The 16328-nt window shown below is 36.5% G+C and overlaps 1 protein-coding gene across 3 annotated transcripts in view; it reads right to left on the bottom strand.

Annotated features, from left to right (window-relative positions):
* The window catches only part of LOC121316711 (thrombospondin-2-like), a 29057-nt gene extending 16924 nt beyond the window's left edge, over nucleotides 1-12133 (bottom strand). For 2 of the 3 annotated variants that reach the window (XM_041251810.1, XM_041251809.1), the window contains exons 1-9: nucleotides 11692-12133; nucleotides 11006-11080; nucleotides 9627-10183; nucleotides 9351-9435; nucleotides 6905-7101; nucleotides 6428-6568; nucleotides 4108-4201; nucleotides 3073-3243; nucleotides 1341-1517 (exon numbers count right to left, since the gene is read on the bottom strand). In XM_041251810.1, the coding sequence (XP_041107744.1) occupies nucleotides 1341-1517; nucleotides 3073-3243; nucleotides 4108-4201; nucleotides 6428-6568; nucleotides 6905-7101; nucleotides 9351-9435; nucleotides 9627-10183; nucleotides 11006-11075 (1492 nt within the window). In that variant the 5' untranslated portion in view covers nucleotides 11076-11080; nucleotides 11692-12133. Of the gene's footprint in view, nucleotides 1-1340; nucleotides 1518-3072; nucleotides 3244-4107; nucleotides 4202-6427; nucleotides 6569-6904; nucleotides 7102-9350; nucleotides 9436-9626; nucleotides 10184-11005; nucleotides 11081-11690 lie in introns of all 3 variants that reach the window. The other variant, XM_041251808.1, reaches the window with a different exon arrangement.
* Nucleotides 12134-16328: the final 4195 nt, after the last annotated feature.

The raw sequence follows: 16328 nt of genomic DNA, 5'->3' as shown, positions 1-16328 counted from the left end.
GTGAAATAACACGGCTTTCTGGATATTATTTATACAGCAGAAAGAATGTTTAGAAAAAAGGAAACAAATCACATATCTCAAAATAATTACATTTTCTTTAGATCAGAATGCTGGAAACAAATGTTATCACGTCTATCATTAAAAACGCAGTTGGTGTCTAGCCACAGTTATTAAGCAAAAGAAAATAAACCCGCATCCTACAACAATGCCAGGATTGTATTATCTACCAATGGAAAATTGTATAAAGGAAGCAAATGTTTGAAAAAAGCCTGCCAGTATTTTATATAAAATTAGAAGTCTCCTCCAGTGAGAAATCCCATCGAAGGAGAAATGAAGACAGCAACTCCTATTGCAATTAAGTCCACACTACGCAAAGGAATTCTCAATAAAAGCAATAGTCTTTATTTAAGCATATTAAAAACCACAACAATGGCTTTCGCGTTTCGACCCGTAGGTCTTCCTGAAAGCACAATAGATATTCTCTGATATTGTGCTATGAGGAAGTCCTACAGGTGGAAATGCATAAGCCATTGTTGTGGATTTTAATATGTTTAAATAAAGACTATTGCTTTTATTGAGAATTCCTTTGCGTAGTGTGGACTTAATTGTAATGGGAGTTGCTGTCTTCATTTCTCCTTCGATGGGATTTCTCACTGGAGGAGACTTATTTAACTAATTACCTGTATGCCAGGACGAGGCACCCCTGATTTTATAAACTGTTCTTGAATACTTTCGGGCCCGTAGACGTAAAAGTTTGTACGTACTTGGCGTAGTTTTTTATATATATATATATATATATATATATATATATATATATATATATATCTATATATATATATATATATATATATATATATATATATAGTTAATATTAATTTATATCTATCTGATCCTCCTGGGTAATTGTTATTATTATGTAATACGGTGCCTATAGATAAGGAGGACATTAACAATAATAATACCAAAAATAGGTTATAATTAAAGATGTGTCCTGGAACATCTTGATAAACCGCAGTTGAATTCTCTTTAGATAATCATGAGGGGCAAAATTAAAACCAGATACAATTAAGAAAGTGCTGTGTCTTTTGGCTTTTGTGTGCCTCATGCTGAAGGAGTGTGATCCTCATGAACTCTCCTATCAATCTACTGCAATGGGTCTGCATAAACCGACGAAACGTGCAGTGTCAATTTCTGACATGTACAGCAAACTCTCCTACAGTCCTATCTTCAAGCTGACCATTCTGTAAAATGTGGCAACATGGCTCTGGGAATAAGATGTAAAATAACAACTCCAGTGACTTTTTGCTCTTCCTTCCCTCTTAATTTTGAGACGCACTTACTAGGACAAGGGTCAGCGTCACAGCGTTGGGTCTCTCTCCCGCTTCCTTTGCAGTCCTTGCCACCCAGCTGGGGTACCGGAGAGTTGCAGAGGCGGATGCGGGTGATGATGCCATCTCCACAGGTGACAGAGCATGGGGACCAAGGGGACCAATGGCTCCAACCACCATCCTGACGAACTGAATAGCAATACAAAACACTGTTAAAGACAGCAAATTCTCCATCGATCGACAGATAGAGATATACTGTATACGTACACACATTGTGCAAAAAAAAAGTTATAACCTGTAATAACACTTACAATTGCTTTATAAAAACTTACATGGACACAGCTGTCTCGTACTAAAAACTTTAAAGAACCGTGTGGCTGTGCAGAAGACATTTGAGTGACGGAAGGGTTATTCCATCAGTTTTGGGACTTTTTTTATTATAGAGAGGCACAATTGTCCATATGAAATATAAACCATGAGTGTGGAAAGTAGAAAGGAACTATGTCATGGAACATATTATGCATTAAACTTCACCAGCTTTTTATCCTATTGTAAACACTTTTGCTGCAGAATCCCCTGGAGTTAAGAAAATATGCCTCAGGAAGGCATGAGTTGTAAACTGTGTAATATCACCCTTACTAAGACTACTGGGGATTTTACTGTGCCAATTTGTAAAGGAGAAGCCACATGTGAGGAACAGTAGAAATAACTCCTGGTAATGTATTATTATTTTAATTATTATTTTCAGTAGGATCTTCACTAAAAAGAAACAAACAAGAACTGATGACTCAGCAGTTTGCATGCAACATTTTTTTCTACGCTATTAATATAGCCCCAAAGTACCCATAAAACTTTAGGTTTGCTATCAGCAGTCACTATGGAACATTATTTTACTTTTAACAAAACCTTTTTGTTCTCAGTCCAACTGTCCGGGTCGACTGTTTATTTTCCCTATAGGTTTAGTTGCATTAAACATGGTTAAGGATTAGGGTATCATTCCAAACTTTCCTTCTGAATGGTCCCACTGTATCACATTGCATTTAAACAGGAATTGCATCTAATTGAAGTCTTATGCTGCTAAGACTTTATGTAATAATTTAGCCCCTAGGCGTCTGGTTCAGGAGCTTTTTTATTATCATTTTAAGCTGTTTTCTTTCTGCTTTGATTGCTATAAACCAAAAAAAAAATCATTTTTTATCAAGTTATCTGGCACATAGAACAAATGCAGCACTCCTGTTAAAGGTTGAAAACCACAGATCAGCATTTTAATTTAGACTTTTAAGCACAACTCTTTACTTCACATCTCATTACGAGTTAATGATCTTCAGTGGCATTGCAGCAATGTCATTATAATGGTATGGCAATGTTTTTTGTACAAAGTTGTAACAGAAGCACAAGTGAAGCTGGAATGTTTGGTTTACTACAGAGGTAAAATTAGCATTTTGGCATTCCAAAATGTTTTGCCATTGCTGATGCTGTGGTCTGCTAATGGTTCTTCTAGAGCAGGTGGTGTCCAATCAGAGTTCTGGAGGGCCATTCCACTCCAGGTTTAACAGGTATAATGAGATAATTACCTACTTTATGGTCTGGGTGAGGTTTAATTCATTCAGTTAAACAATTTAGAACAGGGTTGGAACAAAGACCAGGAGTTCAACATTTAACATTGGCCATCGATGTTCAAGTTTCTTTAGGGTAATACACTGATATTAAGATGGTATCACAATGGTGTTCCTGTTGTACTTACAACGGCTGTCACACTTCCCAAGGCTGCATCTCCTTGTTTGGATAGATGGTCCTCCACAGGGATTGCTTGTGGCGTCACAAGACCTTCCTCTCTGTTGAGTTCCAGTGCCACAAGTCACAGTACATTCAGTCCATTCGGACCATGGTGACCAGCCATCTTCGCTGTCCTTGGCTGTTTAAAAAAAAACAAAAAAAACATGAAATATATAATAAAATCTTTATATGCAAAACGTCATTTCATTATTTTAAGCTGAGGAATATAATTTTCTACAAGGGAGTAATAAACTTTCAAAACAGTATGTGGTATTAAAAAAAAAAAAAAACACAAACCACATAAAGCTCTAACAGCAGCCAGCCTGTGGTTCATCTTCCAGTGGTGAATCATACAAGTATGCCTTATCCTTGAAAGAGAACTTACTTTAACCACCCTATGTTATTCAAACTCCTAATATGAAGCTGGGTTGTAGTTCGGTTTTGATGGAATTGAGTCTCCACATGGATTGTATACAATTAGGGTTACTCAAATTTAAAATATGGTAGACTGTTTTAAACCTGTGAAATCTAGATTTCATCTTCACAAATATCAAAATGCATACCTACTTCAATTTATTATAGTTTTCTGGATTTGGTTTCTTGATATCATTTTAGCATCATATTTTCTCACAACCATATTAATCAATCAACATTACCAGCAGGGCCTGGTACAGTTATTAATATGCTCTATTTGTTTTCCAACGTCTTTGATTGAGACTCCTGGTTATGCCTTCCAGGAATACCATATTCTAATGGATTGAATGTGCTGTGTTCTCTGACACTACAATACGGTGAGCTGAGGTCTGATCATATCATTTCAAGCCTCTGATATTTCTCAGTCTGCAGTTCTTCAACCTTCAGGGGTGAATGCCAAAACAGAATCCAACTCAAACCACTCAAATGTTCTGCCAAGGTTATGAAAATAGAAAACTAACTATGGTGGCCGTTTTAAATGGTTAGGCATTAAGAACAACAATAAAACAATGCATCTGATTGTACTTACGCAGGCACACTGGGCAGCATTCACCTTCGATGAAGGATGGACTTGCACAAGACACAGCTGGGCAGGTGATCTGGCGACAAACTATTTTGGATGCCTGTTCAAAGAAAACATTCATATTTATAGTGCCATTTAATTGTCATGCCTTTTTAATGATATAACCTATAAAAGAAAACATTCCATACGTATGCTCAAGTTAATATATTTTGTTGAGTTTAACATACAGATTAACGTAAACAGTAAGGATCTCAACAACTTAATGTCATTATCCAATGGGAAATAGTAATCTGTCAGTAATACGTAAAACGGCAGATAAATTAATCATTTTAAATACCATTGTATACAGATAAAACAATTACTATATTCACACAATTATTGTTTTGAGATTCAGCTTTTATTACGGAGCTCCCCTAAGTCCCTTTTTTAGACAGATACAGGGTATTAATGCTTGTCACAGGGCAGCTGTCTGCCGTGTGGGCGTGTGCATTCACTGCTGAGTGACAGGCAGGGGATCAAGATGGTGGTTGAAGTTGATACTCCCCGCAGGCGAACAGGATTTATTTACATATCAACACACTGAACAGCTCACGTGACACTACCAGCAATGGTGGCACACAGAGTACATACAACACAGTGTACGAAAACCTTGTTAGGATCTACAATTTCTGAACTAATCTTTTCTGTTCAGTAATAAACTAATGTTGCTTAAGAGATTGATCATGGCAGATAAACGGTGAGGGTGGATATGTGACAGGTGGATACATTGCAGAATACTATACATGAATCAGTGATTGGAAACGGGTGGGATATAAACTGGATTATGCAGCAGCCAGCAAACCAGACAGAGACAGAGAAAAACTTTGCTAACTATATGGTATGAGCTTCAAAAACACTTTCTATTATTTATTCATTTACTCATGCTGTATCCGCTATATTTAAACAAAATATATAAGTCAATATTTATTTACGTATGCTGTATTAGCGGTATTTAAACAAAATATATAAAGTAGTATTTACTATCCAAGCTTGCCTCGCTTCTTTTCTTGACTGATTCATGTATTAAATATGTACTGCAAACTCAGCCATAGTGAATTAAGTGCCTCTCAGGAAAACTATTGTTAACTGCGATGGCTTCTGGCATTATAGCCCTCTTTCAGTTTCCCTCAGTTATAAAGGGCACGGTCACCAAAACACCAACAGGTACAGAGTGGGTGGTAATACTACTATGTTTAAGAAGGCTGTTATTTCTAAAACACGTGAGAATCAAGGTACTGTTTGGATTGCAACAGAGAAAAGGGAATAGCAGCTTTGTCAACATTAAATGTGGGATATGAGGAGGGCAATCTTCACCAAATTGCTGCCCAATATTAAAAGTGGAAAGTAATTTAAAAAAAATGCATTCAATACCACTTGTGCAGTCATGAATACAGCTGTCATCTTCAACTACAGTGATGCCAGAGCAATGCAGGGGAGGAAACTAACAAGAGCTAACATGATGCAAGGAATATCAACATGGTAATGACTAGCACATCAACAGTCAATGTAGCTGTGAAGGCTTCCCTCGGTTGTCTTTTACATTTGAACACACTTATTCACTTGGGAGTGGTCGTCCCTCCAGAATTGTAAAAACATCACTTTCAATTCCTCATTTAGTAGGCTGGAGGTATCGCATGTAAACATGAGGGAATTTCAAAAAATCACTATTCCCATACCTACTACATTAACCTTGGTATGGAGAACAATGTCTCACTTCCTTGACTGGATGGAAGTCATGAACACTGGCTGCACAACTTCTTGTGCACTGATGGGTCAAATTTCATGGTAGACAAGCTAAAACACAAACAGTTATTTGGACAGATTTAAAAAATCCATGTGTCCATTGTTCAGCGACCACCATGTGGCACCACTGAATACCTGGTTTACATTTCTTTGATTACATTTTGTTGACTTCAGTTGACACCCTGAGTTTGCTGGGGTGTTCTTACACAGACTTTTCAGAAACATAGAATATACTACTCATAGCTGACAGCTACTTTTGCAGACAATATGATCAGCTGACAATGTTCCTATGTCACATCACCTCGTCGTAACCTTGCGATAATCTGATTTTGGTGTTTTCTGAATTCAGCTGTGACCTGTTGTCACTGATCAACATTACACCAACTTCAGTGTGTCTTTGGAAATGCTGTGTTTCAACGTAATCTTAAAGACAGAACTCCTTTGTTAGCACTAAGACCTGATAAATGAATGCTGCCTCACTGTGCCAGTACACTTGGTAATGTATTGTGTGCTGTAAAGACCTGATAAATGAATGCTGCCTCACCGTACAGGTACACTTGGTACAGCTGTCCACAATCCAGTCCTCATTGTCTTCAAACGAGCGGCCATCTTGCCAGCACATGCCTTTTTCACTGAGGTTTTTGCTTGTTTCCAGCATATCACGCAAGATCTCATTCTCCTCTGACTGAAAGCAAAATAACAGGAGTCAGCCCATAAAATCCAAATAAAAGATTTCTGAAGCCCAGTGGTGCCTAACCAATCAACAGATTACACCTTTAAACTATCATATAATTCAAGAATATCTTTTCCCCCAAGATTTTTTTTTTTTTTGTGCGCTGTTTTCCTTTATAATGGACCTAGATGAAGTATTTCAATATGTATGCTATTGGATCAGTCAGGAAATAATACTTCACCATTAAGACAGCTGTAAAAGCCCTTCTCACAGGCTAATATAAGTTAATTACTACTTACTTGCCTATTAAATGTAAATCTATATACTTACTGGATCTTATATACTTACCACTTTCTGTAGCCCATCAATGAGGTTGCTAACAACAACACGCAGTCCTTGAAGTTCCTGAAACATGTTTCCAAACTCTTCACATGAGTGGTCACAGAAATCATTAACCTTATCCGTCTTATGACCAATGACGTTGGTGGTTATGGCTGGACTGACATCAACTATCTCTGTGCTTTCACTGACTGTATTCATTTCATCTGAAAAAAACAAAACATAGAAGCCAGAAACAGTTACAGTATATTGTATAGAAATAACAAGAGGGAGCACTCTGCCACCTCAAACAAGTATCACAAAGTGCAAATGAGCACCAGTACTGTAATATTGCACGCAAATCAATATCAAAGGTGTATGTCATATTTGAATAATAATTGGCATATTCTCCCTCTTCATGTTTGTCATCCTAATGCAGACAAGTTTGAAGAAACCAAAATGCAGTAAAACTGAAGGGGTAATGAGTAAACATTTCCCAAAAAATGAATAACACTATCAAACAATTTAAATATTATGGGAGAAACAATGTTTGCTTGTTTTTTTGTTTTTTTAATAAGCTGTTATTGAAAAGAAAACACAGAATGTTTTGGTAGAGGTAGAAGTTACAGGTGCTTTACAGATCATTAATTAGATTTTTTTTTTTAAACCACCTGATCAAGCAGACACTATAAATGAATACTATCATTAGACCAGTCATTTATGTCAGATCTGGGAAAATATTGCACATAATATTGGTTATGTAAACCTTTAGATAACGTTGCAGTTTTGATGTGATCATCTGTTTTAAAAATCACCTATTACTTTTGGGGTAGGAATGCAACCCTTTAGATGTCAGTACATATTCCAATATATTTAAATGGGAGTTTAGCAGAACATACATAAAGAAATGATCGTACTTGAATTGTTACAAAGTCCTAGTGCCAACTAAAGTCTTTGGCATATGAAACTTTTATTGTCCGTTTTGCAGCACTACATTAGGAGTGATTCTATTTGGAGCGTTATGCCATATATGCAGTATTCTATTGTGACTGGTATAAATCAGAGCTACTGTGGAAAGGAGATATACTCCTTTCCCCCCCATGTTTTATGTGTTAACTCCAGTGAGAACTTCCATGCATCGTGTCCAAGAATCAGATTCAAAACCTATGACCTGCTGGCAACAACCAGGCGAGATGGCTTGATCCCAAAGGAAACACTGTTTGCTGGGGTATCTGTGCAAGCGTACTGGTTTCCTATTGTTACAAATGAGACTGCACAACCCCACCCATCTGTGAGAAAGCAGGACTGCCAGGGCTTTTGCTTCTCTTCCCAGACTCTCTGCTGGAAATTCTACTTATGAGCTAATTGTTGATGTATATGTGAACTAAGATTTTAGCCATGCCAAAAAAAACCTTAAAGTGGCAAATTCCCAGAGGAAAGAAATCCTGTGTTTACGTAGTTACAGCTGAGAAAATATGATGTTTATAATTCCACTTATCTCTTAAAAGCACAGTTACTATATTCAACCTACAGTTACATATAAGTATAAATCAGTCCTATAACAATTAAATGTACCCAGTGAGTGCTTCAGTTACAACTTCAAAGTGTCATTACCAAATGACAAAGCTGAAGTTTGCCCTAATAAAAACTAGACCACTTTCAACTCACAACCATACAGATTAATATCGTGCAATCTGCCCATATTTCAGGGAGCTTCTGTAGTGAGCAAACTGTAAACAACATACATTTAATCTGTGTCAATCAAGCAGGGCAGTAACTATCATCATTTCTCAGCATCAGAAACTATTGTGTTTGCTGACCAGTGTTCAGCTATCAAGGAGAAAGATTGTCTTCAGACTGTTCCACAAAGGGATTTTTACAAGGAGCTGGGGTTCACATTCCTCTCAAAAAAAGAAAAGAAAACAACAAATATTGCTTAATTTCCACATTTGAACAAGGAATGGAAACAGAGTTCAAACCTTTGAGATTACTATGGTTTGTCTGGATCTAATTTAAAACAAACCACCTTCTAAAGTAGTCATTGGTCAGTGTGATGACATGGATATTGTTGCTGAAGGTATTTCCCTTTTAACCAATACGTTAAAACCTAATTTTTTTATGAAACAACTACATACACTATTCAAAGCAAGAATCATTTCTTGTAAATTAAGAGATCTACTGAAAAACATAAGCAATACAAACCTGGTTTAAAGTAGTGGTTACCATTCATTTGACGTGTGTTAGTGGTTATCTTTTACTCTGACAGGGTTTTTAGTTTGATTATTTGATTTCAAAGTAATTTTTACTTTTTCCACCTGTTGGTCAAATGCTGGTACATATTTTATTTTTATTTTTTTGTTAACACCACCACTTGAAACAGCAAGGAAACATCCTATCATGTAAAAACCTTCAGGATAACTGTTCTCATTGCAACTTCTTGATGTTTTATTTTTCTGTTGTGGAAGTGATATCTTACCTGGCTTGCTCAGCTGGCAGCCTTTGTTGCGAAGAATGTCATCAACTGAAGTGTCAAAAATGAAACGCACATTCTGCAGCAAACCCTGTAGAGAATTAAAAAAAAAAAAAAAGTTTACCAAAAGAATGTGTATGGTAATTTTGCAGTTTACTGTGCTTTTTATTATTATTAGACTACAGATACTGTCCTTTTACCAAGATTAGACCATATGTGCTGTGCTTCTACCACGACTAGCCAATATAACTGGAAGCCTTGGATTTTAAATATGTTTCTTACCCTGAAGTGATTTTCACGAATTGCTCCCTTAGCAACATACATTTTGCTTCTGTCTGACCTCAGGTGCTCATAAAAGGGCTCATCCAATATGAAGCCGTCGATGTGGTTGCAGCCAATGTAGAGGTTAGCGCTCTCTCCGTGGATATGCAGAGTGATGTTCTTCCACTGAGAGTCCGACAGGTCTACATCCTCAAAAGATACAACGTTCTGGGAGCCATCCACCCAGTAAACCAGATCCAAGGTGTTCGCCCTGCCATTGGACACTAACTCAAACTGGCGCTGAGTGGCGCCGGGTCCTTCAAGAGCTATTAGGGTACCCCGAGAGCCCTTATCTTGGCGCATGGTGGCTGTGAAGATGAAGCCCTCGTTGTTCTGTATTAGCTGAAGCATCTGGTTGAGAATGTCTGGCTGGACTGGAGGTAAGTGATCGAATCGAATGAAGCGGTAAGCAGGGGAGTCTGGGTCTGGGCCACGAAACAGCTTTGCCCCCAATGTCTTGCGGTGAATTTTACTGATTTCAAACAGGTCAAAAATGGTCTCATCTTCTAATTCTCCATCTAGAAGCAACAATAATGTGTTGAAATAAATACTGCTTCCCAGCAACATATAAATAAATGTACTTCCCACCAACATAGCAGAAACTGGCTCGATTTAATGTTTTATCTAGGGAAATTGAACGTCTGGCAATATTAACATGTTTGGATCAAAATTGTATTTGTGACATCTATTGTTTTAGCAGAATTTCCAAACAGCTGGTATTTTATTATATTTTTTTTTTTTTTTTTTAAACGGAGACAACAGGTTTTCCAGTTTCAGGTAGAAATATGTGTTAACTTATTAAATTGCCATCGCATTAAATCTTCTATTGGCTCATGAAACCCCGCTTTGGTTTAGTTTATTGTGATAATTGCTATTTCAGGTTTTTCACTCCATCTGATTCATATGATTCTGTATGACACACTAATCCACAATGGATTAGCATGTGCCCTAGCCATGTATTTAAGTATTGTGCCTATATTTAATGTATTTGCATCTTGTAACAAGCTTTATGATGGTGGTCCACTATGAAAGGTGCTATATAAAATACATATTGATTGATTGCTTGATACTTAGCACAGTAGCCATACTGGTAGATCGTTCAAATGACCACTTTAAGACTATGTATAACACATCACATACTATGCAACTGTTCAGGGTGGCTGTTGGCTAATCAGTGCCCACTTCACAATAATGCAAAAACGAAAACGTTTTCCAACAGCATTTGAAAAAAAAATTATACAACTGCAATTTCAAACTTCATCAAATAACACAGCAAGTACAGTAAAACAATGAGACCATTTAAAACCATTAAATGTGTGTATTTTGTAGAATTGTTTTACCTTGAGCCTTTGCAGAAGCACAAATAATAAATAAAACAGACAGCAGTAACAGTCTCCTCCTGTGGACCATAACGCCTACAGAAAGAAAATGACATTTTCAGAAACTAATACTTCTGTTCTTGTCGAGAATTCGTTTTATTTCTTTGGTTATTTAGTACACATTTCCTGCATTTTAACACATTAGGATGGATATATGTGTGTATATATGTAATATATATAAGATATATATATATATATATAATATATATATATATAGATTATCTATATATCTTATATATATCACAGTATACACAAACACACACACACACACACACACACACACACACACACACACACACACACACACACACACACACACACACACATATATATATGTGTGTGTGTGTGTGTGTGTGTGTGTGTGTGTGTGTGTTTTGCTTTCTTTTAAGTAATGCTAATACAAAAAAAAACATTTAACGAGTAAATACAACTGATCATTACAGATTTGTTTCTTATTCAATATGATCTTTAAAATAATATCTACCCATTGTAACTTAAATTCATAACAATAACCTCTGATATGATTCAATTACACCAGCCATTGCAGTTGATTTGAGGAAAACTGACTTTAGCGTCAATGGTTCAATGACTAGTTTAAAAATAATGAGATATAAATACAGAATAATTAACCTCATGAGTAAACTCACCTGGTAAAAAAAAAAAAGAACAAAAACACTCCAGCCCTGGAAGCTTCCTAAACGTTTCCTTAATAGTCCACTGATGAAAGATACGAGTAGAAAATTGCTTGGAAAAACTAAAATGCCAAATAGAACTTCAATTATAAAACGTGGGTTTCACAGTATAGGCTTTAAGTCCACTTGTTAGAGGCGCGTTAAGGCTTTATGATGTAAGTGGATCTTGAGATGCGTTCTCTTTCTCTCTCTATCTCTCTCTCTCTCTCTTTCTTTTATACTCTTTCTCGGGAGCTGTCAGTCACTTTAAATGAAAGATGTCTGGGTCCATTCCTCCAGCGGAATTACATAATTCCCCTGATCAAGTAATTTGCTATCATATACCTGACGGTAATCCCAAATCCTGCCCCTTTGTACTTCCAGACCGATCCCACTCGTTTAAAGTTGACAGTCCCGATTCTGTTCAAGGGAGGAGTCAGAGAGAGAGAGAGAGAGAGAGAGAGAGAGAGAGAGAGAGAGAGAGAGAGAGAGAGAGAGAGAGAGGAATGAAACGGTAGTCCGGACAAGAGCAGACTGGTAAATCCATATGACTATTTGACAGTGAACAACTAAGTTTCTGTTACATGTACACACATCAAGGGTAAGAATGTTACTTCCAGTATTATCATAACCGGAACTAGCTGTGAGGACACTGAGGTCGTGTCCTCGGTTTTTTTTTTTTTTTTTTTTTGCATCATCAAAGCTGATGCTCATGTACAAATTCTGGTAAAGTACACAATACTCATTAATTTTCTCTGTTGGTTTGCCGTGTAACAAGGATTTGGAAATAGTAAATAGCAAGCCCCCATATACATACTGCCAACTATAACTTGAAACCTCTTTAGAATGTCAGCAGTGGTTACGACACTGAATATTATGGAGGGTATGTCATCCATGTCAACCAATATGAAAAATTCTCCCTTTTTTTTTTTTTTTTTTTTTTTTTTTTTAAGTTTTAGTTTGGAGAGCCAGGTGTGTCTGTAGAGGAAGTGGCTTAGAAATAACGCGTATAAAAAATAACTGCTCCCCAGAACAGTAGCGTGGATACATTTAATTTCAAGACCTATTGGGCTACCCTTTTGAAAGCAATCCTGTTAATAATAGGGAATTCATTTGTTAGTTTCATGATTACAGGTATTTCAAACTAGGCTTTTTTGTTGGCAATGTTTTTAAAAAGCAATCCAAATAGACGAGTCATTGAGATTCAAAGAAAGAACGGCTCTGTTTTCTATTCAAGCAAGGGTTAAAACATAAAACGTGACGTGGATTTTGAAATTTTGGATTGCTTTTCATTGCTGGCAGCATTGGCTGTGTGTATCTGGAAGAAATTAGCTTTTATTGCGCTCAGACTGCTGCCTCCCCAGTCAGTGTTAGAACAGGAGTGTTTGTATATTTCACTCGCGCTGCTAAAATCTAACATTCCTGGAGATTTTAGGATCAACCGTTCCGAATAATGACACATACCGAGATGATAAGTACCATTAAAAGAAGACATTACGCAAAACAATTTCTAGATACATGACCAAGTATGGTATAAAAAAAAAAAAAAAAAAAAAAAAAAAAAAAAAAAACAATGACTCAGAAGAAATATAGTGATGGAAAAAACAAATGTGATAATCACATTACCGTTACTTTTAGGTCATTAATATTTGGTGCAGTTGTAGTAACATTTAGATTTATCTGCTGACTGAGACATGAAAAACAAAAGCAATGGTGTGGTAATTGGAAACAATTTTAGATAATGATTTCACAACACAAACCCATACAGAATATTTTAGTTACTGGTAATTTAACTGATGAAGACCTAGAACATGTATATAAAACTGATATCAGCAAATTCTATATTGTAGGATGTATGTTGTTGGGCTCATGCTACATTACAGGATGCATTCGCATATTTGAGAAATCACAGCTTTAGCATCCTTGATGGAGTCGAACAGCTTGTTTAAATGATTCCACTTTCCAGCCTTTAGTCAACTGTAACATTATGTTTGGGGCTCCTGGTCGTCTGGTCATCCAGAATACATTGCTACAGTTCATGCTTCCTTGTTAGATGTTGGCAGCATATAAGCAGTGTCCCAAATAATACTAGAAGCATTGCCCACACCTTACTTATTCATTAACAAAAAAAAAAAAAACAAGTCATACACAAATTTTCCTATTGGAAATGTCTCATATTTAATGCAAGTTGCATATTCTTAAATTTTGCTTTCTGCACCCAGAAAATCAACTGGTATTGGATAAACAAATTAGAGTGCAGCACACACTTTGTGCAAATTAACTGCACATGACATGATTGGTTAATTTGTTAAGCAAAACAGCTCACATGCTGAACTATAAAACATACAAACGCTGTACACTCATCACATCTGCCCGGAGCTTGCTTCCTGTGGTCTACATACAATACTCTTATTATAGCAGGGGGTTTTAAATTTTCTGTACATTTAAATTGTATTCACTTTAGGTTCCTGTACAAATTCAGAAAACAATCAGTACACTGATTGTGACCTCAACTACAGATACCAACAGCAGCAGTTCTTCACATATTTTGAGCTACTGTAAACATGCCTATCAAAGCTGTCTCTGTAGCTCATGTTCAAAGCTCACAAGAGGCTGGTATCATGATAGATGTCTATGGTTTAAACTACTTGGAAGACTTTGTAAAATCCAGTTGACAGGGCATTTGTACTGTTGACTTCCATTACTGCTCTTGCCCAATAGTGTGTTTTGATTGGTTGAGTCATCTTTCTTATTTCTCATGAATGGTGGAATAAACTGTTTCATTGGTTTGAAGTCAGACATCTGTCCAAGAAAACCAACACTTGTTTGCATAAACAGGCACCTCAGGAATCCACTAGCCCTCGGCAAGTGAGGCTGTCTCCTAATCCGTTTCACCATCTTCTTTAAGATCAGGTGAATCTTCAGCACAGTCTTTCAACCTCGTGTCCAGGTAGTCTTGAGAGAGTTCATCACATAAATTGAACATAGAATTGGGAGTTCTGATTAATTGGGAGTGACATTGAGTAAATTCACATCCTGTTTTACCATACACTTAACAAATAAAATATATTTAGTATAATTAGTATACTTCCCTTTAATACACAAATATATAAAATAGAAATGCATTTGTTTTAACAAACAGCATTATGAGGATTGTTTAAGAAAGCATTGCTTTATAATAGTTACACAGCAGTACTGAAGGAATCTGTCAGATTAAATTATCTTTACAGGTAAAATCAGTTGGGTGCATATACCTTGCTAATAATTTGCAATGGTTGCCTTAAATAACTTTTGCTGAATTGTATGCTGAGGTGAAGTTGTTTTGTACATTTAAAAGATGCCGTGCTCCATTTGGTTTTTAAATGATCTTTACATGTTTAAATTGCATGTGCCCATTATGGTATAACAGCATTACCAGTATGATGAATTAATTCTGTTTTGCTTCCAGGGCTATAACAAGAACTTTGTACATGCCATTCATAGCCAGCTTGTTTGGTTGATAAGTGTCAAGTTGCAAGTAGGTTCCAAGGGCCAAGAGGAAGCAAGTGTCTCTGCAGCATTTGGGGAATGTAATTAAAGTCAGTTGGGTGCACAGAAGCCTGAGAAGAATGTGTCAAACAGACATGCACTTAAACACACTGGAGAGTGCTTGCAGTGAGGTAAAGTCATTGCAAAGACAACCAATGCATTATAAATCATTCAAAAGTAAAGCATTGTAAAACCCATGTTCAGTATAATATATGCATGTGCAATTGAAACAAATATCGGACACATTTACTGTGGTAAGCTTATGTAATCATCAGACAATAAAGAGCTTGTATTACATTTTGCAGTCCCTTTACCTTTTCATGTTGTTTCCAATCATTCTTAGCGGTTCTTATAGCATTTTTTCAGGTCCTAGTTCTTGCCAAAAGACATGTGTAATGTTGGCAAGATCAGCCAAAGTGTCTTTATATTTGTCAGCCACAACACCATCTAGTGCACAGGATGTGTATTGCCAGCAAAACAAAAGGGAATGCACTTGGTGGCTGTGGGTCTTATTGCTATAAAGACACTTCGGCAGATCAGTCCAGGTTACATATAGATATATGGCAGGCAACTACACCTGAAGAGCACCTGAACTCCTGATTTTACTAACATAAATGTATACACAACACGCAGTATTTCAGTGTATTAGACAGAACCACTAAGATAGATTGTAAACATCATAAACCGACAGTGAACAAAATTAAGAAACTTTCATTTGAAGCTACTTGCTATTTGACTACAAATGGAAAGTAAATAAAGTAACATTAAAAAGAAGCACACAACTGCTCAGTGATTTACAGTAAACCCATTTATTTTACATATTGGCAAGACTTTTAAATGAGTCATATGCACACATATATCTACAATGTATATATCTACAAGTCTGTTGTGTGTTTTGGCAAGTGAGGGATTCAAAGTCTGTAGGTATATCTGTACATACTACATTTACAATTTGTTGTGGATTCTTGCACTTAGAAATTGATGACTGTAATGAAATTACAACTGAAACTCTCATCCTTGTAACCACAAGTTTACACTGGAAACATTCCCAAAACATTGAACGCATAATTTATATTTTATAAAAG

The sequence above is a fragment of the Polyodon spathula genome, chromosome 6 (assembly GCF_017654505.1).
Source record: "Polyodon spathula isolate WHYD16114869_AA chromosome 6, ASM1765450v1, whole genome shotgun sequence".
In the NCBI taxonomy this organism is placed as follows: Eukaryota; Metazoa; Chordata; class Actinopteri; order Acipenseriformes; family Polyodontidae; genus Polyodon; species Polyodon spathula.
The sequence above is the reverse complement of the archived record's forward strand: the minus strand, read 5'-3'. Positions and strand labels throughout refer to the sequence as shown.